Source organism: Chiroxiphia lanceolata, chromosome 6 (genome assembly GCF_009829145.1).
Source record: "Chiroxiphia lanceolata isolate bChiLan1 chromosome 6, bChiLan1.pri, whole genome shotgun sequence".
NCBI lineage: Eukaryota > Metazoa > Chordata > Aves > Passeriformes > Pipridae > Chiroxiphia > Chiroxiphia lanceolata.
In genome coordinates this window covers 25,254,452-25,276,294 of record NC_045642.1, presented here as the reverse complement: position 1 = coordinate 25,276,294, position 21,843 = coordinate 25,254,452, and the positions used below count along the sequence as shown (strand labels likewise).

Here is a 21,843-nt window from a genome sequence, read left to right as displayed (position 1 = left end):
CTTATGGAGTTGCTATGTTTATTTCTTTTGTCTCTAGAATCCACTAAAATCTAGTAAGAAGAAGAAGAGGACATCATTCAAGCGGAAATCCAGCAAAAAGGGGGCCGAGGTAAGAGATCAGGGGACAAGGAATAACCTTGTCTTGGAAGGGCAGAGGGACTGAACAGTGAGGAGCAGGGCTGGGAAACAAAGGGGGGGCTTTGCTGGGTCTGTGCTGAGGTTAAGGAAGTTGAGCTGGAGGGCGGATACCTCCTGGTAGGGTATATTCCAGCTATGAGGCTTATGGGGTGACTGGGATGTTCTCTTCCTCACCCTTCTGACCTGCGTGATGTTAGGGCTCAGCTGGAGGTGGGAGTTTGCGTTTTCCCAGGTTTGTTGAATGACCTGTGGTGTCTCTTGCAGGAAGGGAGGTGGAAACCCTTTGTCATCAAGCCCATGCCAGCTCCTCTTATGAAGCCCTTACTGGTGTTTGTGAACCCCAAGAGCGGTGGGAATCAGGTATGGCCTTGCCCAGTGTCTCCCTGAGAAGGCATCTCCGTGAGGGCATTGCCATTTGACTGCCAAGGTCTCATCATGGTTTTGGTGATGTCTCAGCTGCAGAAGAGGCACGGCAATCACCACAATGCCAGTTTTCTGCCCAGCAACTCCTACCTAGGCCAGGCTTTGCCTCTGTGCCTCTCAGAATGATGTTGTCTTGGGCTGTCCCCAGGACCAGATGCCTTCTTCCACTGTCCACTGGGAACTCCCTGTTACCCGATGTCTTTCTTCTCCCCATAGGGAGCCAAGATCATCCAGTCCTTCATGTGGTATCTCAATCCACGGCAAGTTTTTGACCTCAGCCAAGGTGGACCCAAGGAGGCGTGAGTACTGATGGAGGCAGCATCTTTCTCTCCTCCATCCCTGCCCCAGAGATTGCTTGATGCTCCATAGCTCCCACCTGCAAAGAGACCTCCAGTATTTTGAGAGGCCTCTCTAGCTTGTGGTCAGTCGGTGATTCCTGCTGGAGGGCTGGTCTAGTCTGAAGGCTAGTGGCAAAGAGACTATCTATGGGGTGAGGTCCCCAGACTTAGTTCCTTATATTTAATTAACATTGTGTGAGTCTTGTCTCCTTGCTTGGGTTATCTGTGTGTGCACAGCCTGTGGACACTCCACTCTTCCTATGCAAGAGCTGGTGAAACCAAAGTTACTGTGGCTTTGCCCACTGTTGAGAACACCTGTGGCAATGGGAGGGGAGACACTTTGCGAATACCAAGGGCTCTGTGAGGCAGCTGCTGCGTAACACCTTCAGTACTTTTTCCCTCCCTCCTTAACCTCCCCGTTCCCTGCAGGCTGGAGCTGTACCGCAAAGTCCACAACCTCCGGATCCTGGCGTGTGGGGGAGACGGCACGGTGAGTCCCCCAGGCCCTTGGTGCCTGTGATGCCCTTTGCCCCATGCCCTTCCATGCAGGAAGCAGCCCTTCCTTATTGTAATCCAGAATGGGGCAAACTGCACTGTGGCACTGGATACTGTGGGTGCCCTTATGCCCTGCTTCAGGGAATGATAGTCTGTAACGTCTGGATTTGTAGCTCTTTGGGAGGCCAATATCTTCACTGGGGTTACTAGTATCTCCTGCATCACCTGTTTGGAGCATTAAAGACTGCGAATAGCCTTGGTGGTGGCTAAGGGGACCCCATCTCTGCCATCACTAGCGCTCTGAGCCACCTCTGCCTGCTTGCTGGTCCCTGAAATAACCACTCCTTTGCACTCTCTTGCTTGAGCAGGTGGGCTGGATACTCTCCATTCTGGACCAGTTACGGATCAACCCACCTCCTCCTGTGGCCATCCTACCTTTGGGAACAGGGAATGACTTGGCCAGAACACTGAACTGGGGTGGGGTAAGTGATGGGCATGAGAGCCCACTGCTGATAGAGAAGGGCTGAGCACTTCAGCTCCTCTTCCAGACACATGGGTGGGATTTTGCATGGGCTACTGTTTTGACTTCCCATAAAACAGATCAACAAATAAGTGCCATTTGGATGTTACCATTCTTCTAACATTTGAATTGTTCTGCATTAGATAATAGTCTAGTAGGATGTTAACAAAAGCAATCACTATTTCAAACTTCAGGAGATTTTTAGAAGGAAGATATATTGTTTTAAATTTAAAGTCCCACTTTGTTGTGCATTCAAGTAGAGTTGATCTCTTCTACATCTTATGCTCTGGGATGTCTTACCAAAGCCTGCTGTCTCTGGGGCATCTCTGTGGGAAGCAGGCATGAGACTCACCAAGTCCTTCTCTTCACCAGGGTTACACGGATGAGCCTCTGTCCAAGATCCTGTCTCATGTAGAAGATGGGAACATAGTGCAGCTCGATCGCTGGAACCTCCATGTGGAACCAAACCCTGACACAAACCCTGAGGAAAAGGATGATGCAGCCACTGACAAGGTGGGACACCTCCTCTCCGTATTTGTTTCTTGTGCTGGGGGTCTGCATTCTCCTTTCTCCCACTGGCTCAGGCAGCCCTAGCACCTGGGGCTAGAGTGTTGGGTTGGTGTTTCTCTCTCCCTCCTGCAATTTCACTGCTCTCATCATGGCTCTGAGTCACAGCACTCGTGGCAAGGCATGTAGAGTTCAGAACTAAATGTCTACCAGAGGTTTTTAACCATAGCTTGCAACAGGTATAAACCCAGTCCTCTCTGAGACTGTTTCTTTAGCAGATACATGGGTATTTGCAGATATCTCAGACAGCAGAGTGTGTTCCCTTGGGCCTAGGAGCCAGGGACCAATCCATCATCTCATGCTGGTGACCTCTGTATTTTCCTGGGGAGAAGGCAAGCAGGCTCCCTCAGCCTCATGAGCACTGTACGTGGCTCTGCTGCAACCTGACCTCATCTTTGCCACGGCCACACACCGGCAGTCTCATCCTTATTCCTCCTTTCCATTTCAGCTGCCTTTGGATGTCTTTAATAACTACTTCAGCCTTGGCTTTGATGCACGGGTGACGCTGGAGTTTCATGAATCCCGAGGTACAGGGCAGTGGCAGGGCTTGGGCAGGGTCTGTGGGATGGACCCGTTCATGTTTTTGGGTTCCTCAGGAAAGTGAACAAGAGGATTTCCCCAGAGATTCCCCTGAATGTTAAACATGTGGGGCAGTTTGACACTGCAGAGCGGCAAGAGGGGTTGCCTGCACAGGAAGAGAGCTGGGGTCTGACTCCTGGCTGAGGCTGGCTGGAGAACTATGTCTGGGGAGAGCTGGCAAGTGAAATATTTCCATGTGCAGGCCAATGACCTGAACTTTTTTATCCTTTCCCTAGAGGCCAACCCAGAGAAGTTCAACAGCCGGTTTCGGAATAAAATGTTCTATGCTGGGGTGAGTGTGTGGAGGATATCTGAGCATGCCTTCATAGCAACCTTAACATCTGGAGCACAGGCATGGACCTGCCTCCTGTCTGCCCCCTAAACTCATTCATCCAAGTTACATGGACCTTCACCCACCCTGAAGCTGGAGAATTGCTGGAGAAAGGCTGCAGTGCTGGGAGTCACAGCTCCTCTTTGGCTGCGAGTGCTGCTGGCAGTACAGCTTGCTCCATGGCCTGCAGTACAGTTGCTGTCTTGATCTCCTGCCACTATTGTTCTTGTTCTCTGGCTCACAGTTGGTCACCCAGGCAGGACCTCCCCAGAGCTGTGGGGAGGCAGGCTGTCGCCCCTGCAGAGGAACAGGAAGCCTTTCCATAGAGTCCCCACACTACTTTGTTCTTTTATTTTATATCTTGGGCCAGTTACAGCTCCCTGGCTAATTATACCACCTTCCCGTATCTCACCTCTAGATTGCGTCTCAGCATTGCATTTATTCCTCTGTCTCCCCATCCTCAATATACCTTCTACCCAAGTGTCTGGGTGGCTGGTACTTGAGCATACTAAAGGCCAAATGCTGCTCTGTACCATCTCACATCTGGCGTGCTTGCGTCTCTCTTCCTGTCTGTACAGTTAAACCCAAAGGGGACCCATACTGTCCCTCCTGGTATCTCTAGATGGTGTCACATCAGCTCTGGTTTGTGATGCTTCCTTACAACTTGAGACTGAATTTGTCTCTTGTGACTTGAGCCTTTCACTAGCAGAGACTCACCTTGCCAGCTCTTCCCTGAAGTCAGAACTGGGCTGGCAAGGGAATAATACTGAGGCATGTTACTGAAGGTGCCCCAGGGTTTCTGGTAGGCAGTATAGCAAATGGAATGTATTGGGTCATTTTGGGACAGGAGGAGGAGAGGGCTTCTGCCAGTGCATGAAAAGGGGATTTGTGGTTTTCAGCAGCTGAGATATGCAGGTCAGTGGCAGGCTTCCTGGCTGCCCGTTTCGGTGAACATCTGGACACTAACACTGGCTCTTACCTTGGCAGACGGCCTTCTCTGACTTCCTCACTGGGAGCTCCAAGGACTTGGCAAAGCATGTCAGGCTGGTTGTGAGTATGCTGGGGTGCTCTGGTGCAGTGAAGGGCTGAGCTGTGGAGATGTGAGGAGTGGTCCCTTGGCACACTGAGTATCTCAGTGTTGGGGAGTGGATATGTTCCTGGGACATCAGCTTCCTCTGACTTGGAGGACAGTCACTGTAGGGAGCAGAGGAGGGAGGCCATTTCTTCCAAAGTGGGTAGGATGGACCAGGCTCCCCCTTAAAGCAACCTGAACACCTCTGTATTGTCTCCAGTGTGATGGGACAGACCTGACCTCCAAGATTCAGGACCTGAAGCCCCAGTGTCTGGTCTTCCTGAATATCCCAAGGTGAGCAGTCCCAGGACCTGTCTTCATATGCTGGCCTTCTCACTCATGTGCTGCAGATCCCTGCCTGGGTTTGGGGTGCCTGTCCATGCATCTCTTACCATCTTTTCACAGGTACTGTGCAGGCACCATGCCCTGGGGCAACCCTGGAGAGCACCATGACTTCGAGCCTCAGCGCCATGATGATGGATGCATTGAAGTTATTGGCTTCACCATGACATCCCTGGTAAGTCAGTGCTTTTGCCAGTTGTAGCTAACAACTAAGGAAGTGACTAGTCCCATTGACCAGGTGTCAGCCAGCTCCACAGATCCTCTCTGGGGAAGCTGTGGTGCTGGCCTGTGTGACAGCGTCTGCTCTCTGACATTTAGGTGAGGTGCTGTCATGCCCTGGCCTCTGTGGGTCCCTTCTCTCTGAAATCAGACCTGAGACCCTCAGAACTTGGTTCACTTAAAACATCTAGCTGCCAGTGGGTGCTCCCCTCATCCACCCCTCAGTCCATGCTCTACTCTCACAATGGACCCTTTCACAGGCTGCCTTGCAGGTCGGTGGCCATGGGGAGCGGCTCTGTCAGTGCCGGCAGGTGGTTCTCACCACATCCAAGGCCATCCCTATGCAGGTGGATGGAGAACCCTGCAAGCTGGCAGCTTCCTGCATCCACATCTCCCTGCGCAACCAAGCAAACATGGTGCAGAAGACCAAGCGGCGCAACTCCATGCCTCTGCTCAATGAGTAGGTTCCTCAGGTCGATCTGCCACCTTCTCTCCAGGGAAGAAGGGTTGGAGAGGGAAGGGATGGACTGATCCATGACTCATGGAGGCATTTCAATCCTCTTTTTTGTAGAGGGTCTGGGAAAGGATCAAGTCACAGAAATATGGCCAGACCGTGGTGGTGGAGAAGCTGCTGATGCCAAGCTCCCCACCCAGTCTGTAGAACACTGTGCTCTTGCTTGTTTTGGAGGGATGAGGGAGATAAGGAGAGAGTGGTCTGTCACCTTCTGATCTCTTCCGTCTCCTTCCCCCTTGCACACAGCCAGCAGCCAGTACCCGAGCGGCTGCGGATCCGGGTGAGCCGAATCAGCATGCGTGACTATGAGGCGCTGAACTATGACAAGGAAAAGCTCAAGGAAGCCTGTGAGTGACCAGCTGAGTGACCAAGGGGCGGGAGCTTCAGTACCCGAAATTAAAGCAAAGCCTGTAGTTAAATTGCACGAGGTGTTGGGGATGGGGCACGGGCTGCTCCCTGAGTTGTGTCTGTGCCCTGTCATGCAGCTGTGCCACTGGGGATCATCGTAGTTCCAGGAGACAGTGACCTGGAGTTGTGCCGGACCCAAATCGAGAAGCTGCAGGAGGTGAGTCTCTGTGTGGGAAGTGGTTGTGGCTGGATGCCAAGAATGGAGGGGTTCAGGGAAAGGATTTTTAAACTTTCTTGACTTTCGTGCACCCACACACCCACACTCTTGCTTCAGGTCATGGTTTACCTTCACCATGTGGTGGAGGCAGGATCCCAAGCTGGATGGCTTGTAGCTCCCTGCTGTTTGGCAGCTTCTTTCTCAACATTGCTCCTCTGACTGTGTTCTCCAAGCCCAGAGTGTCAGTGACACAGAAAATTTATGGAGTAGTGGAAATAGACACCCATCCTGTGGGGGTCTATCACCCTTCAATCCTCTGCAGGTTCTGTGCTTCCTGGCACAGCTCTGCCCTCTCCAGGTTCCTGGATTAGGTTTCTAACCCCTCCAACTCTTTTCATTTGCAAGTACTAACTTTTGCGCTCTTGCCAATGTGCTAGCACGTCTGTGACCTGTACACAGACTGTGTAACTCTTACTCCTAGTGAGCAATGCCTTCTGAGTCCATAGTGTGGCTCCTGATGCTGCACTGCTCAATCTGATTCTCACCCAGAAGATTGAAGGGACATTGCTCAGTCCCCAGTTAGCTGGCTCTTGTGCCTGAGGGAATCCTATCCAGCGTGTGCGTAGTGTCCTGCAGGGCTGAGTTGTGGAGCTGCTTGCCTGGGCTGGCACACTGTCATCTGCCTCTTCTGCTCTTTTTCTGCTCTGCATGTCTGTCCCCTGCCCACCTTGTGCACAGGCACTGGTGAGGACACACACAGGCGGGCACATGGCTCCTGGGCTCAGAGGGTAACAGTTTCCTATAGTGTCAACATGGTAGACTGATGCCTCTGCTACCTCCTGCATCTCTAAAACTGTGCACTGAGGGTGGTGTTCCTTGGTCACCTCACGGTTTACCTCTTCTCTCTCCTTGGACATCCACTGTGCTCTGACCTTAAAGCCAGGCAGGGACCAGGGACCTTGGCCAGGCAGTGTGTAAAGCCAGATATGTCAGCACATCAATGGGATGAGAGAGGGGCTGGGGGCCAGCCAGACACAGGCTGTAACAGCACACCTTGCCTTTCTGCAGGATTTCCCTCCACAGCCCTCTGCTTTAGAGTGCCTGCTCTTTCAGGTGTGTATGGCCTCACTCTGTCCACTGGGCCCATCTGTTATGTCCACTGTGCCAGTCTCATGGGCTTGTCTTGTGACACCTCTCCACGGTGGGCTGGTGTGCGTTGGCTCCAGTCTGTCCCGTTCTGCTCCCCGTCGCTCTGTGCTGTGCCTGTGTTCAAGTTCTCCTTTACATCCGAGCACCTGTGGTCCTCTGTGTCTCCAGGAACCTCCCAAAGCAGGAGGGATGCTGTGAAGAGAAATGGGGAGGCCAAAAGATACAACTTTGTCCTCTCTTTTTTTATGCAGGAGGGAGATGGAGCCAAGCCAAAGACACTGTCATTCCAGAAGCTTTCACCCAAGTGGTGCTTCCTGGACTGTGAGTATCATCCTTCCCTGGGAGTGTTGACTGTGTCTGATGATGCGTTAGCAGGGTCCTTTGGTCTGCCATCTCAGTGGAAGTAGAGGAGGGAGATCCATGTGGCAGCAAAGATGCAAAGGTTATTGATGGGTTAGAAACCACAAAGGCACCTGAGAATTAGGGCATAGGAATTAGGGTGGTGGAATCAGTAGCCCAACTGAAGTGCATTACCACTAGTGCATGCAGCATGGGCAGCAAACAGGAGGAACTGAAAAGACATGGTGCAGCAGGAAACTGCCATAGTTGCCATCATGGAGACATGGTGAGACAAGTCACGCAACCAGGCTGCAATGGATGGCTATAAACTCTTCAGAAGAGACAGGCAAGAAAGGAGAGGCAGTGGGGTAGCCACTGTTAGGGAGTGTTTCAGTTGTCTAGGGCTTAATGATGGTGACAGTAGGGTTAAGTATTTATGGGTAAAAATCAGGGGAAGGACCAACAGGCAGATATCCTGGTAGGAGTCTCTTACAGACTCCAGCCAGGATAAAGAGACAGATGAAGTATTCTGTAAGCATCTGGGAGAAGTCTCACCATCACCAGCCCTTGTTCTTGTGGGAGACTTCAACTTACCATATGACTGCTGGAAGCACAACACAGCAGAAATGAAGCAGTCTAGGAATTTTTTAAAGTGTGTGGAAGGTAGCTTCCTGACATACCTTCCCAACTAGGGAAGGTGGCCTGCTGAACTTGCTATTTTTGAACAGGAAAGGGCTGGTGGGTGATGTGACAGTTGGAAGCCACCTTGGCCATCGTGATCACAAAACGATAGTTTTTCATTTGTGGCGACATAAGGAGGGGTGCCAGCAGAACTGCCATCTTGGACTTCTGTAGGGCAGATTTTGGCCTGTTAAGGAGACTGCTGATGGAGTCTCTTGGGAGTCAGTCCTAAAGGGGCAAAGGAGTCAAGGAAGGCTGAACATGCTTTGAGAAGGAAATTCTAGAGGCTCAGTAGAAGTACATCCCCATGTACCAAAAGATGAGCTGGCAGGGAAGAAGACCAAGCTGGCTAAAGACAGAGCTTTGGTTGGAACTCAGGAGAAGGGAAAGGGGGCAGACAACTCTGGGGGATTACAAGGATGTCATGAGTTTATGCAGGGAGAAAATTAGAAAGACCAAAGCCTAATGAGAACTTAATCTGGCTACTGCCAGATTAAAATGTAAAAATGTTTTTACAAATACATCCACAACAAAAGGAGGGCTAAGGAGAATCTCCATCCTTTTTTGGATGAAGGGGGAGACACAGTGATAAAGGATGAGGAAAAGGCTCAGGTACTTAAGCTTTGCCTCAGTCTTTAATAGTAAGACCAGTTGTTCTCAGGATACCCAGCCCCCTGAGCTGGAACACAGAGACAGGAACTAGAATGAAATCCCTATAATCCAAGGGGAAATGGTTAGTGACCTGCTACACCATTTAGACACACACAAGTCTGTGGGACTGGGTGGGTCCACCCAGGGGTACTGAGGGAGCTGGCAGAAGTGCTTACTGAGCCACTTTCAATCAATTACCAGCAGTCCTGGCTAACGAGGTCCCAGTTGACTGAAAGTTAGCAAATATGATGACCATCTATAAGAAGGGCCAGAAGCAGGATCTGGGGAGCTACAGGCCTGTCAGCCTGACAGGCCTTTTTCATGCCACAAAAAGTCATGGAGCAGATCATCCCGAGTGTCATCATGCGACACAGGCAGAACAACCAGGGGATCAGGCCCAGCCAACATGAGTTTGTGAAAGGCAGGCCCTCCTTGACTAACCTGATCTATTCCTTTGTCAAGTTGACCTGCTTATTGGAAGAAGGAAAGGTTGTGGATGTTGTCTACCTAGACTTCAGTAAAGCCTTTGACACCGTTTCCCACAGCATTCTCCTGAGGAAACTGGCTGCTCGTGGCTTGGACAGCTGCACTGTTCACTGGGTAGAAAACTGGCCAGATGGCCCGGCCCAGAGAGTGGTGGTGGATGGAGTTAAACCCAGCTGGTGACCAGTCACTAGTGGCATTCCCTGGGGCTCACTATTGGGGCCAATTCTGTTTATTAGCTTTATCAGTTATTTGAACAAGGGGATCGAGTGCCCCCTCAGTCAGTTTGCAGACAACACCAAGTTGGGCAGGAGTGTTGATCTTCTGGAGGATAGGAAGGCTCCAGAGAGATCTAGACAGGCTGGATTGGTGGATCGAGGCCAGGGATATGAGGATTCTACAAAGCAAAGTGCCAGGTCCTGCATTTGGGTCACAACAACCTCAGGCATTGCTACAGGCTGGGGGAAGAGTGGCTGGAAAAGTGCCCAGCCAAAAGGATCTGGGGGTGCTGTTCAACAGTTGGCTGAATATGGGCCAGCATTGTGTCCGGGTGGTCAAGAAGGCCAATGGCATCCTGTCTTGTGTCAGAAATAGTGTGGCCAGCAGGACTTGGGCAGTGATTGTCCCTCTGTACTTGGCACTGTGAGGGCACATATCGAATCCTGTGTTCAGTTTTGGGTCCCTTGCTACAAGAAGAACATTGAGGTGCTGGAACATGTCCAGAGAGGGGCAATGGAGCTTGTGAAGGTTCTGGAGCACAAGCCATAGGAGGAATGGCTGAGGGAGCTGGGGTTGTTTATCCTGGAAAAAAGGAGGCTAAGGCTTATCTCTCTCTTCAACTACCTGAAAGGAGGTTGTAGCCAGTTGGGGTTTGGCCTGTTCTCCCAAGTAACAAGTGACAGGGTAAAAGGAAATGGCCTCAAGTTGTGCCAGGGAAGGTTTAGATTGGATATTAGGAGGAATTTTTTCACTGAAAGGGTGGTCAAGCATTGGAACAGTCTGCCCAGGAAAGCAGATGAGTCACCATCCCTAAAGGTATTTAAAAGATGTGTAAATGTGGCACTTAGGGACATGGTTTAGTGGTGAACTTGGCAGTGTTGGTTTAACAGTGGGACTCAATGATCTTAAGGGTCTTTTCCAAAGTAAACAATTTGATGATTCTGTGAATCTGGGGGATGAGAGGACAGATACTCAGTGACAAGCCACAGGGGGCCATGTGATGCTTGGAACCTATGGATGTTGGGGTCGAGCACAGCAGTGCTTTGCCCCAGGCCTTGTCTTTGGCTGCTGACCAGGAGTGAAGCAAAGGATGTCTGCTGGTCTCCTGCCCTCGGACCTGAAGGCAGCTTGGCAGCCTGTGTTCTGCTAGGGCTGCTCTCCTGTGTCATGCAGGCAGGGGGCCCCCCTGCTCCGCATGCTGGGAGCCAGGCACACCATCAGCATCCCAGTGCTGTAGGGGAGCATGCTCCCTGCTGAGCTCTGACTGCTTCTTCCTCCCTGCCAGAAAAGTAGCTTTCTCCTCTCCCTTTGCCTTCACTGACTAAGAGGCTCCCTCTGTACCTAGAAGCTGGCTGAGAGAAATGCCCATTGGTTGCACTTCATCTCCCTGACTTCCCAGCAGCAGGGTGTAGAGCACAGCAGAGCACAGCCATGGGTTGAAAGGTGGGCCCGGGAACCTCATACTAGGCAGAGAGGATGCAATTTCTCCCTTTGAGGTTCCAGCCCTGCATGTGGGGTTGCTGGTGCTGCTGCTCCCATGTGTCACTACCAAGACTGCTCTACCAGAGCCACTTCCTCTTCTCCCGCTAATCTCCCAGCAGTAGGTTCTGAGCTTGGGAAAATGTGTCAGATGCCAGAGCTTCATTCAACACAGCACAGGCTTGTTCAAGTGGCTAAATTATAGGCCTTGAACAGTAGCTCCCTGGCTGTAAATCTCCAGCCAGGACAGGATAAATGTGGCTCTTTCATTTCTCTCATCTGCTCTGGCACATCCTGACTCTGTTTGCAGAAAGACTTCCTTGGGGCCCCAAGGGTCCCATGACAGCAATCTCTCCTGGACTGACACTAGCAGCCTGGCAGGACATAGGGGAAATGCTTGATGCCCTGCATGGGAACCCAGTTGTCTTGGCACTGTGTTCTTACCTGTCCTGCTCTCCCTTGGTGATGTCCAAAGTCCTCAACCCCTCCCTGCTCCCCCAGCAGTGGTGGCTGCATGTGTCTGGCTCTAGCATAGCCACTTGCTCTGTAGGACCTCCTCTCCCCCTGTGGTGATCTCTTCTCTAAGGAAGAGGGCTCCACTCAGACAGGCTGGAGGCTGGTTTGAAGCTCTCCTGCCATCCTAGGAGACAGGGTCTTGGATCTACAGCTGGTGGTGGCATGCTCTGTTGTGCCTGCAGTCACATGCTCTGCATGCCCTCATGGAAGTCTGTGGGACCTTACTCAGTCAGGTCAGCAGGAGGTTGAGCTCCCCCTTCTCCCAGCCCCCCATAGTGCCCCCACTTCTGAGCACTGTGCAACAAGGTGCACCATGTGCAGAGCAGTTCCTCACCTGGTGTAAGTGAATGCTGAGATGTGCACTGCACAGCCCTGAGCTTCATCTGCTTAGGATAATGGTGGAGCACACAAAAGCCACCAGAAAGGCCATGGCATCAGCTAGATGTGTTCTTGCCTTCCCTGTAGCTCCCTGCCAGGAGTCATTGAGGGGGGCATAGCAAGCAAAGGCATGTTTCACAGGGGCATGATGGTCACAGAGGCAAGAAGAAGAAAGCAGCAAAGTCACAAAGGGAAGTTGTTAGCTCCTGGTCAGGGGGTGCTGTTTGCTTTGCTGTGCCCTCTGTGCAAGCCATGAAGTGGCTGGATAGCTCACTGTCACTCCGTGGTGGAAAGTGGCTGTCTTCCTTGTCTCACACCAAGAATCACCCTGTCTCGTTCTGTCCCTGTCTTACAGCAACCACGGCCAATCGGTTCTACAGGATAGACCGTGCACAGGTGAGTGCAGCCTCGTCCTCCACCATCATCCCCCTGGCATCTGCTGGAAAGGTGCTTGGGTGTCCCACCTTCATGCAGACCAACAGGCAGGCATAGACTTGGGGTCACTGCTGCCCTGCCCTGTGGCATCCCCCAAGGGATGGCATGACACACCCGGTTCAGGACCAGCGCCAGCACCTCCAGGTTCCTGGAGAAAAGGGAGAAAGTGTGGCTGGTAGCACAGAGCCTTGGCTTGGAAGCTGCCCACAGGGCCCTAGAGTGGAGTGGGTAAGGAATAGCAAACATAGCAAGACTGGTCAGGGAACTCACTGACTGGGGTCATCCTCACCAACATTAGATGCTTTCCCCAGTGATCTGGAGAAGAGGACATGGAGATGAGGTTTACAGCATTGATAAGTTGGCAAGGCGATAGGAAGCCTGAAAAGGACAAGGAGATGTGAAGGTTCCCAGGCACAGGACTCTTCAAGCCACCACTTTGCTGAGCAAGTGGGTGGGCTGCAAGGCACGGGATGTGAGGGGATGGAGCTATGCAGAAGGCAGTCTTGCTTCTGAGGAGGCCTGACTTGTGTCTTTCAGGAGCACCTGAATTATGTGACAGAGATCTCTCAGGACGAGCTCTATGTGTTGGACCCAGAGCTAGTGATCACCCAGACTGTGAGCACCTCTCCTGCCATGCCCGACCTCGTGGACTCATCTGCCACACCCCCTGGGCACCACTTCGCATTCCCCTCCTCTTCCTCCTCTCCACCCTCTTCTCCTGCCCCCAGGTGAGTCTGGAATGAGGTACCTCAGGAAGGATGGGCAGTGATGAGAGAAGCAGGGTTGGCTTCACAGCATTGATCCCTGGGCCAGATTACAGAGGGGCTCCCAAGAAATGAGCAGGAATTCAGTGCTGAATTAAACCAACGGGTGAGATGCCATCCTGTCTTCCTTGTTCCTCTACCAGTGCTGCTATAAGCAGTGGAACATCACCGGGTGGCTGAGGCATGGGGTAAAGCTCCGGCACCTGGCCCATGGGGCAAAAGACATGGGTGTCTTTCAGTCCAGCTAAGGCCAGCCTCAGGTATGGAAGAGCAATGGAGCTAGGAGCAGCAGTAGAAATGGCAGTGGGGATGGGGAAGAACCCAGATCAGGGAAGAAGTAGATGGCATGGCCAAAGAGCAATCTCTTGGTCTGCTTCTCCTCCTGCCTGCTGAAGGAGTGCCACAGGCAGGTTTCTCCACAGCCATTCCTCTACCCACGTCGTGTATTCTGGGTGATCTGCTGCCAGGACTGGCAGAGTTAGTTACACCTTTTCTTCTTCCCTTCCAGCGCTGAGCCTGAGTGCTGCCTCCCACACAGAGGTGAGTTGTGTCCCAGCCCCTGTCACACCCTCTCAGGTCGTACTTTTTTGTTTTCCTGCCATGTTTTTTTTGGCCTGTTCTTTCCCTGGTGAGCAGGTAGGAGCCCTGCTGCCCATGTGCTAGTGGCAGCAGGGAGCCCTGTGGTCAGGTGACCCCAGAGGAGGGCAGGAGACACCTGACAGTGACTAGTGGAGCAGCCCAGCCAGGCACCTTCCCGGCTCCACTGTGCAGGAAATGATGTGGCAAGGGGTTAATCTCTCACCCGCAGAGCTGAGCACTCTAAGCTGGGTTGGGAGGCTGTCTCCACTGGGCAACTGGGGAGGTGGGAACACTAGGACAGGGGCCTCACCAAGCTGAGCAAATGGAAAGAGTTTCCCAAAGCTTGATCAGAGCCTGGAAGTGTGAGTGAGTCATTGGTGAGGAGTATCTTGGCCGCTGGCTGATGCCCAGAAGATCTGCTCCCCACTTCCATCACAAGTTATCCTGCCCGTGGGCAGAGACTGCACATGCACCTCACAGGGGCTGAGGTCTCGCTGCACCCCCAGTTATGTGATGTCTCCTTCTTTCCCCTGACTTGTCCCTTACATTCCTGAAGGTGGAGGAGCCATGTCTGACCAAGGGATTAGCACCTGGAGGATCTTGTGCTGTACCCTTAGCAGACTGCTCCACACCTCTGGTGCCCAACCCTTGTCTCCAGCATTAGGTAAATTGTGTTACAGCTTGACTTTTCTGACACTGATACATCTCCCTTCTTTGCAGATGATCTTCTAATAGAAGCTGCCAAGGGTGGCAACTTCAGCAAGGTAGGTGCTCCCACAGCCTGCTGTGATGAGCAGCCAGGGCTGGCTCTGGGCAGCCTCCCTGCAGCCTTCTCAGCTGGCATGCCCCTCAGGCTAAGGGAAACCCTGCCAACCATGCAAACCCCAGTTGCCCTGGAGCAGCTCCTGTCAAGGACCTTCCTTCAGGAGTGGTGACTGGAAAACAGGCAGGCTTCTGGCAAGAACCTGTGTTCCTTTCCTGGGGGACACATAGGAAAGGGACTTGGCAGCACTGCTGAGCTGGACAAAGCTCCCCGTCAGCCTCAGATATCCACACAACCTGTCAGGCACTTCAGGGACACAGTGCCAGGGCTTGGGTCTTGGAGCTGGGAAAGGCAGCTCATCCTGAGCAATCTGGGAATCTTGTAGTTCCAAGAGCTGCATCGAGCTGGAAGAGACCTGATGGTGCGAGACTCCTCAGGCCAGACTGTCCTCCACCATGCCGTCAAATCAGGGAGCAAGGACATCGTCAGATACATCATCGAGAACGGTGAGCTGGGGACAAGAGTGCCACCTTTAGCAAAGGAGCCTGGCAGCTTAAAAAGCCCAACCCTCTGCTTGGAGGGAGTGCTCCTGGTCTTAGATCCCTTCCCTCCGGGTTTGCTACATCACCCTTTTGGCATCTGTTTGCCAGTACTTGGGTGTCCCCACAGCTGTTGCTGCATCCTGGCAGGACCCATCATGTCTCTGAGAAACATTTCTCAGTGTCCTGCTTCTGCAGTCAGGGCAGCTGACCTGTTGTTTTTGGCAGCTCCCAGTTTTTTCAGCTCCCACTGAAATACAGGCTGCTTTAGATATTTCTCTATAATGAGTCCACAACCAACACTTCTTCCCTGGGATCAGCTGGGCTCAGATGCTGTTGCTGACTTGAGTGCTTTGGAGTTGGGACTTTGTCAGGCAGCATGAAAATAGCAGCCTCTATGGAACAATGCAGAATGTGACTAGGGAGTAGGTAGGTCTGTCTCTGCCCTGTGGTGGATCTCACTCACCCTGCACTCTTTCTTTCCACAGCCCCTTCAGAAATCCTTGACGCCACAGAGGAGGAGAAGTAAGTTGCTGACTGACTTGTGTTACCTGTTGGCCAGACCCTCTGCGAGGTGACCGGTCATTTGGGCACTTCAGCTGCCTGTGCTCTTATTACCAGCCATGATTCCCAGTCCGTTTTGGACTGACTGCCCCTGTGTATCACCCCCTCTTCTGCCAGGGCTTCCTGGACAAGCACACAACCCACCATCAGCTTCTGCTGCCGCTGAATTGCTGTCTCTCGCTACCACCCGCATGTGCTGCTTGTCCCCATTTGGGGGGACATCTCACATCTCCCGCTTTCTCCTCCCCAGCGGTGAAACCAGCTTGCACCAGGCTGCAGCCTTACGCCAGCGCACTATCTGCCACTACATCGTGGAGGCCGGGGCTTCGCTCATGAAGACAGACCTGCAGGTGACAGTGGAGGGGGTGGCAGTGGGGCTTTCTGGGGTGACCAGAGGGCTGGCAGGAGCAGGGCCAGCAGGAGAGCAGAGCAAGGGTGCTTTGGGTGGGTGTTTGCCAGCCAGAAAGGACCTGACATGGAGCACACATGCTTGCCCAGCAGAGTCCAGCTACAGAGGGGTTAAATCCCTCTCCTCGCTGCACTTCTCTCCCTGTTGTTTTATTAAATTAGAAGCGAGGGGCTGGAATGTCTCATCCCTGTCTCCCCCTTCCCACCCTCCGGGGTCAGAGCAAGGACATTCTCCCTGCAAGCTCCCTCCCAGCTGCAGGACTCCCCCCACTCTCCCCCACAGGCAGTCATGATGGGGGAGCTGGGAGCTCCTCTCAGTGGGTGAAGCTGGCCCGTGGGGAGCAGGAGCAGGCAGTGGCAGCACTTTCCCTTACATGCTATGTTAATTGAGCTGTGCCTTGGCATCAGGGAATTGTGCCAGCCCTGGCAGAGATGCCGCAGAAGGGGGGGGCTTGAGGCCATATTTTGATACAAGAGGTTCCTAGGGCTGGCATGCAGCAGAGAGAATGTGGTCAGATCTGTCTGGTGGAGACTTGTAGTGATGGGCTGTAGGAGAAGAGATGTAGAACAAGCCAAGAAGGTCCAATCTGGACAGGTCTGGGGCACAGGTTCAGAGCCCAGCTGAGGGGTGCAAACTTGCTGGAGCTAGTGGAGCTTGGAGGTCAAATTTAGACAATCCCAGTTTGCCAGTTGCCAGGGAGATGCTGTACAGATAATCTCTGGCTCCCCATCTCTATTCCTTGGTCCTGTCTAAGGCTTAGGCTTTGCACAGCGCACAGAGTGGGGCTGGGCTGGATGGAGACTTGGCTGGCAGAGGCATGAGGAGAGAGCAGATCTGGGGGCACAGCTCCTCTCTGTCCCCAGCCCCCTCATTTGCCTGAAGGAGGGGAACAGTCCCCAGCCTGCCAGCACAAAAGGGAGCCTCACTCAGGCATGCTGCCTGCCCCAGGGAGTGAGCTTGCACGTGCCTGTGCATGTCAGGGTTTGTAGCTGTCTGGGGACCCCTCTGCGCCGCTGCACTGACCTCGCATGGGCTCTGGGTCACAGCCTGCCTGCACAGGCAGGACCCACCTCATTAGAAACCCCGGTGTGAGACCTGTAGCACAGGTTCAGAGTGGGCTGATCCCACTCCCTGCAGTGGTGAGGGAGGCTGAGCCTTATCAGTTGGCATGCCTGAGCCCAGCCGGGCAGAGAGGCCCTGGCAGCTCTGGTTTCAGGCTGCAGGCAGCATTGCAGAGGGGCTTCTGCAGGGGGACAGGAAAGAAGCTCAATTCCTCCTCTGTTAAATGAGCAATTGCATTTGGGGGCTGTGAGGAGGAGGTCCCTGAGGAGAGCCAGCACCGAAGCACAGAGTGGTCTCTGTCCCCCTGATGATGTGGTTGCTGGGGAATGTGTGCAGGACCATGGGGTGCGCCCAGTCTTGGGGTGCACATGCAAAAGAGGGGATTTCTTGGTGCATGACACCACTGCAGCCATGGGTGGGCTTTTGTGGGCAGCCCTATCCGGGCCCAGTGGAGATTCCACATGTCTGATCATTGTTCCTGTTAGAGAAATGTGGCTGTGGGCTGCTCTGGAGGACCAGGCACCCTGCTGCAGCTGCCTGTGGCCTGCTGGGCACCGGGGGATGAGTGGGGCAGGCCGGGTGTCCCTTCCAGCCTTGGTTTTCAATGGCAGTGGCAGAGTGCCAGGTTTCTGTGGCTTTTCTCAGTGGCACGGCAGAGCCTGGGCACTTGGTGAGAAGGAGCAAGGGGAGGGAGAGGAGATGGAGCTGGGAGCTGTTAACAGATTTGCTTTTTATGGAGTGCGGGAGTTCATTAGTGGACACAGTCCAGATGGCTGCAATAAGCTGGTGAAATGTGATCCTCCTCCGGGAGCAGGATTGAGCAGGAGTGCTAGCCAGGCTGAGAGAGGGAAGGGGGGTTGGTATTCCTGGGCATTCCCCAGACATACCCCTCATTCCTTATCCTTTCCCTCCTGCCTCCCCAGTGTAGGGAAAGAGCAGGTCCTGGGGAACAGCCTTTGTCTCCTCTTGAGTGGCTGGTGATGGCCAGGGTCAGTCTCTGTCCTAGCCATGCCTAGAGCTGATGGCCCTTCAGGGGACAGTTTCCAGTCCTGCAGCAGTCAGGCTTCTCAGGACCACGCTCTCATCCCATGGTGAGCACATGGGCATTTGGCTACCACCTGCCTTGGGGCTTGGCTGCAGGCTCTGCTGGACCCAGTTGTATGGGGGAATGAGGGTACCTTTGGGTGCCAAGGCAGTATTTAGGCAGTGTTTGGCACTGACTTCTTGCCTCCCCTATGCAGGGAGACACCCCAAAGCACCGTGCTGAGAAAGCCAATGACCCTGACTTAGCTGCCTACCTCGAGAACCGACAGCACTACCAGATGATCCAGCGGGAGGACCAGGAGACAGCTGTGTAGTGCTTGGTGTGCCTTAGCCCAAGCCAGCTTGGGCAGGACAAGAGGACAATGCCAACTGGCAGTGCTATGAGTCTGGCCCAACCCTCCCTAGATGTCAACCTGGTCCTTGGAGATGGATACAGCAGAGTTCTGCCCCAGGCTGGGCTGGGACTCTGTTTATAAGGACAGTGGGTATTTCGGACTTGAAGCCTGATTCTTTGTGCGTCCACTCCTTCACCTCTCATTCACCACATTCCCTGCCCTAGATGGGCTCTATCCCCTGGCCATATTGAGGCAGAAGCCAGGCTGAAGCCCCTAGTCACTCTTGTACACAGGAGTAATGCCAGTGCCCCCTCTGCAGGCTCCTGCCTATGATTCTTGTGGGATATCATTTCTCAGCCCCTCTCTCTGCTGGCAGTGCCCCTCTTTTAGGTGCTTGGCTAGGTTCAGGTCCTGTTTCTCCTCTCCTGTCTGGCACAGCTGCAGGAGACACAGGTTCTGCAGGCAGACAGCAGAGGCCATGAGCCTCAGACTTTGCTGCAAGGGAAGCAGCACAACTTACTGCCCCTGCCTCTTCTGGCTCGGAGTATGGATGGCACAGAGGAAGGCTACCAAGCCGTCCCACTATCCTTCCCTCCACAGGGCTGGGTGGGACAGCTTGCACACCCAGTGTCTGCTGGGCATCTCTCTGTGAGCCTACTGCAGCATGTAGCCATGGTGGAGAGCTGCACTTGACCCTGAGTAGTGCCTGTGGTGAAGCCTGTTATATTTCCCAAATGCTGACTTGGATTCAGCTGCCCTCCCTGCTTAAGTTTCCCCTTCAATGCTAGTCTGTGCATGGGGCTGGAGGAGCAATGCTGGGGTCAGTGCTGCTCTCAGGGATTCCCCCCCATGCCCCTCAACCTGGCAACATGCATCTTCTGAGTCCAAGTCCTGCCATTCCCTGAAGTGGGCACAGGACTTTGCAGGGAAAACTTCAGAGCTCACCCAGCGAAGGCTCAAAGTCCCTGGGCAGGCTACCAGCTCACTGTCTCCAGTTTTAGCAGAACAAGGAACCTGGGAAGCATATGGGCTCCCAGCCCTGAGTCACGCCTGCAGGGGGGCCTGCTGTGGAGCATGAGGCACCACAACCATCTCCCCTGCAGAGGACACTTGATGCAGAGGCATCAAGCCAGCCTTTCAGCAAGGCTTTCAGAGAACTGGCATTCTTTGAGACCAGGAGGTGCCAGCAGAGGAGGAAAGCTGATAGCTCTGGGCCTGGCAAACCTGCTTGGCACTTTCAGGTGGGCAGTGAAGTGGGTTGCTGTTCACAGCTTGGATCCTGGGAGAGGATACTGCTGCTGCTGCGTGGGGTCTGTACAGTCCCTCTGCACTTACACCCAGCTGCACCCACTGGGTAGTGCCAGATGGCACCATTTGAATCTCCTAATACCAATACCAAAAAAAGGTAATTATACCACAGAGAACCAGAATACTCTTCAGGTTTTTTGGCCAGGGGCAGAGTTCCCTTTGAGGATGGGGGATACTGTAGTGGGGAACAGAGGCAGAGGGCAGTGCAGAGGGGCAGGGGCTAGTGGCACTGGCAGTTAATAACATTAGCATCTTAATGCATTCAGAGTTGGGATGCAGACCAGTGACAAACAAGGCACTGTCATCTTCTCAGAGGTCCACACTACTGCTCTCCCAGATGGGACACCCAGCTTTGCCCAGAGGCATCTACAGCGCCAGCTTCTCCCTTTCTCCCTTATAGTTTTTGTACAGGTAGTTGAGAGACACACTGTCCCCCTCCCCCCCGGCCCCTCCGTGCATGCGTGAGCTGAGTTGCTGTGCAATTCCAAGCCTGCTGGTATTTTGAAGACGGAGGGGGCGTTGGTTGCCCTGCTCACTGAGGGCAGGAGTTCTGTGCAATACCTGGGTCTGTGTTTCCTAGATGCTGTTGTAGGATTGTATTTTTGTAACTCCGTGAGGATGCTGGCTCCAGCAGGTCCAGGGCCTGGCACAAGCCTGTGTTCCCATTGCTTTTCAACTTTGACTGTTTGGATGTTGTTGTTTCTTGCCATTGAAATAAAGAGATTGATGTTTTAGTTCCCATCTCCTGCTGCATCCACAAGAATGCATAGAGTACTGCACCAGTGATGCCTTGCACAGCTCCAACAAGGTCATACCCCAAGGCCCCTGCCCCCATCTTAACCTGGGGGGTACTCTTGGGTGTTCCCTGTGGGCCCAGGCCCTTGTGCACTTCCCTGCACAGCATGCCTCTGGAACTTTGCTGGATATGGGGTCTTTGTCCCTAGGGACCTTCTCCCCCATTCCATGTCATACATCAATACTCAGTGTAACACAGAACAGGGAGAAAGCGCACTGCCATCCCAAGTGATCCAGAAGGGCTTGGAATTGTGAGTTAGGAGCTGGCAGCCTGCTATTGCTCCCTGGGGCAAAGGCAGCAGCCCCAGCAGCTGCCCTGCCCTGCCCTATGCAGCCCACAGCAATCAATGGGTGGTGGGTACTACAGTGGCATCCAGCCACTGTAGTAGTGTGCAAGCTGTCCAATTTAAAACCATTTGTTGGCCTTTTTTTGTGGTGAGCTGTCCCTAGCCATGCTGCTCTGCAGGAGATGAGCCTGCCAGGGGCTATTCCTATTGTTTTCCCACTGGTCCTGTGTCCGGTGTTGAGCACTGAGGGCAGGGATTATCTCTGCCGCTCTGGTGGGAGGACTGCTCTCCAATTACAGAAGCAGAGGATTAGGGACACTTCTGCTTCCAGCCCCAGACTCATAAGGATGACTGTGGCCAGCACCATCTCTCCTGCATAGTTTCCTTTGGAGAAGGTATGTAATCACTTTGGCTGGTGAAGTGCTGATGATGGAGCCAGAGATGGACATGGTGGGTGATGAGGAGCTATACTGGTACCTTGAACTGGGATTCCTGAGGGCAGTTTGGCAGCCTGCCTGGAGCTCCTGCTGCCCCCTCTGCTTGGAGAAGCAGCCTCCTTCTCTGGCTGCATTGCCCCTTCCACCCCTGTGCCTCTCTTTATGGTCTTCAACCTTTCAGCTTCTGCCCAGAGCTGACAGTGGGGATCCGTAGCAGGTATAAGGCACACCAAATTGTCCTGGCCTCCCCTGGGACCCAGCCTACATGCAACTGGGAGGAGGGGGCCCAATCTGCTTCAGTGCCCAGACCCCAGCACTTGGCCCATGTCTCAACAGTGAGGATTGTCAGTAACCATGGCAATTACTTTTGCACCTGACCCAGTGTCAGGTATATGGTGGGGAAGAGAAGCTGTAACATAATCACTGTGATGAGGAGTACTAGGAAAGGGGCAGTGTAGCTTTGGGGCAGAGGGCCTCGGTATCTCCCCTTTCTCCCTTTTAGTCAGGTGTTGGAGGTTTGGAGG

General features: G+C 53.4%; 1 protein-coding gene across 3 annotated transcripts in view; it reads left to right on the top strand.

Moving 5' to 3' along the window:
• The window catches only part of DGKZ (diacylglycerol kinase zeta), a 53,717-nt gene extending 33,176 nt beyond the window's left edge, over positions 1–20,541 (top strand). For 2 of the 3 annotated variants that reach the window (XM_032691221.1, XM_032691222.1), the window contains exons 9-31: positions 38–109; positions 403–498; positions 778–860; positions 1,329–1,389; positions 1,763–1,876; positions 2,287–2,427; positions 2,930–3,008; positions 3,297–3,352; positions 4,379–4,441; positions 4,684–4,757; positions 4,869–4,980; positions 5,285–5,484; positions 5,785–5,885; positions 6,024–6,103; positions 7,504–7,573; positions 12,354–12,394; positions 12,971–13,161; positions 13,706–13,737; positions 14,497–14,540; positions 14,925–15,045; positions 15,567–15,603; positions 15,893–15,992; positions 18,355–20,541. In XM_032691221.1, coding sequence (XP_032547112.1) covers positions 38–109; positions 403–498; positions 778–860; positions 1,329–1,389; positions 1,763–1,876; positions 2,287–2,427; positions 2,930–3,008; positions 3,297–3,352; positions 4,379–4,441; positions 4,684–4,757; positions 4,869–4,980; positions 5,285–5,484; positions 5,785–5,885; positions 6,024–6,103; positions 7,504–7,573; positions 12,354–12,394; positions 12,971–13,161; positions 13,706–13,737; positions 14,497–14,540; positions 14,925–15,045; positions 15,567–15,603; positions 15,893–15,992; positions 18,355–18,471 — 2,085 coding nt within the window. In that variant the 3' untranslated portion in view covers positions 18,472–20,541. Of the gene's footprint in view, positions 1–37; positions 110–402; positions 499–777; positions 861–1,328; positions 1,390–1,762; positions 1,877–2,286; positions 2,428–2,929; positions 3,009–3,296; positions 3,353–4,378; positions 4,442–4,683; positions 4,758–4,868; positions 4,981–5,284; positions 5,485–5,784; positions 5,886–6,023; positions 6,104–7,171; positions 7,217–7,503; positions 7,574–12,353; positions 12,395–12,970; positions 13,162–13,705; positions 13,738–14,496; positions 14,541–14,924; positions 15,046–15,566; positions 15,604–15,892; positions 15,993–18,354 lie in introns of all 3 variants that reach the window. The other variant, XM_032691220.1, reaches the window with a different exon arrangement.
• The last annotated feature ends 1,302 nt before the right edge of the window (positions 20,542–21,843 follow it).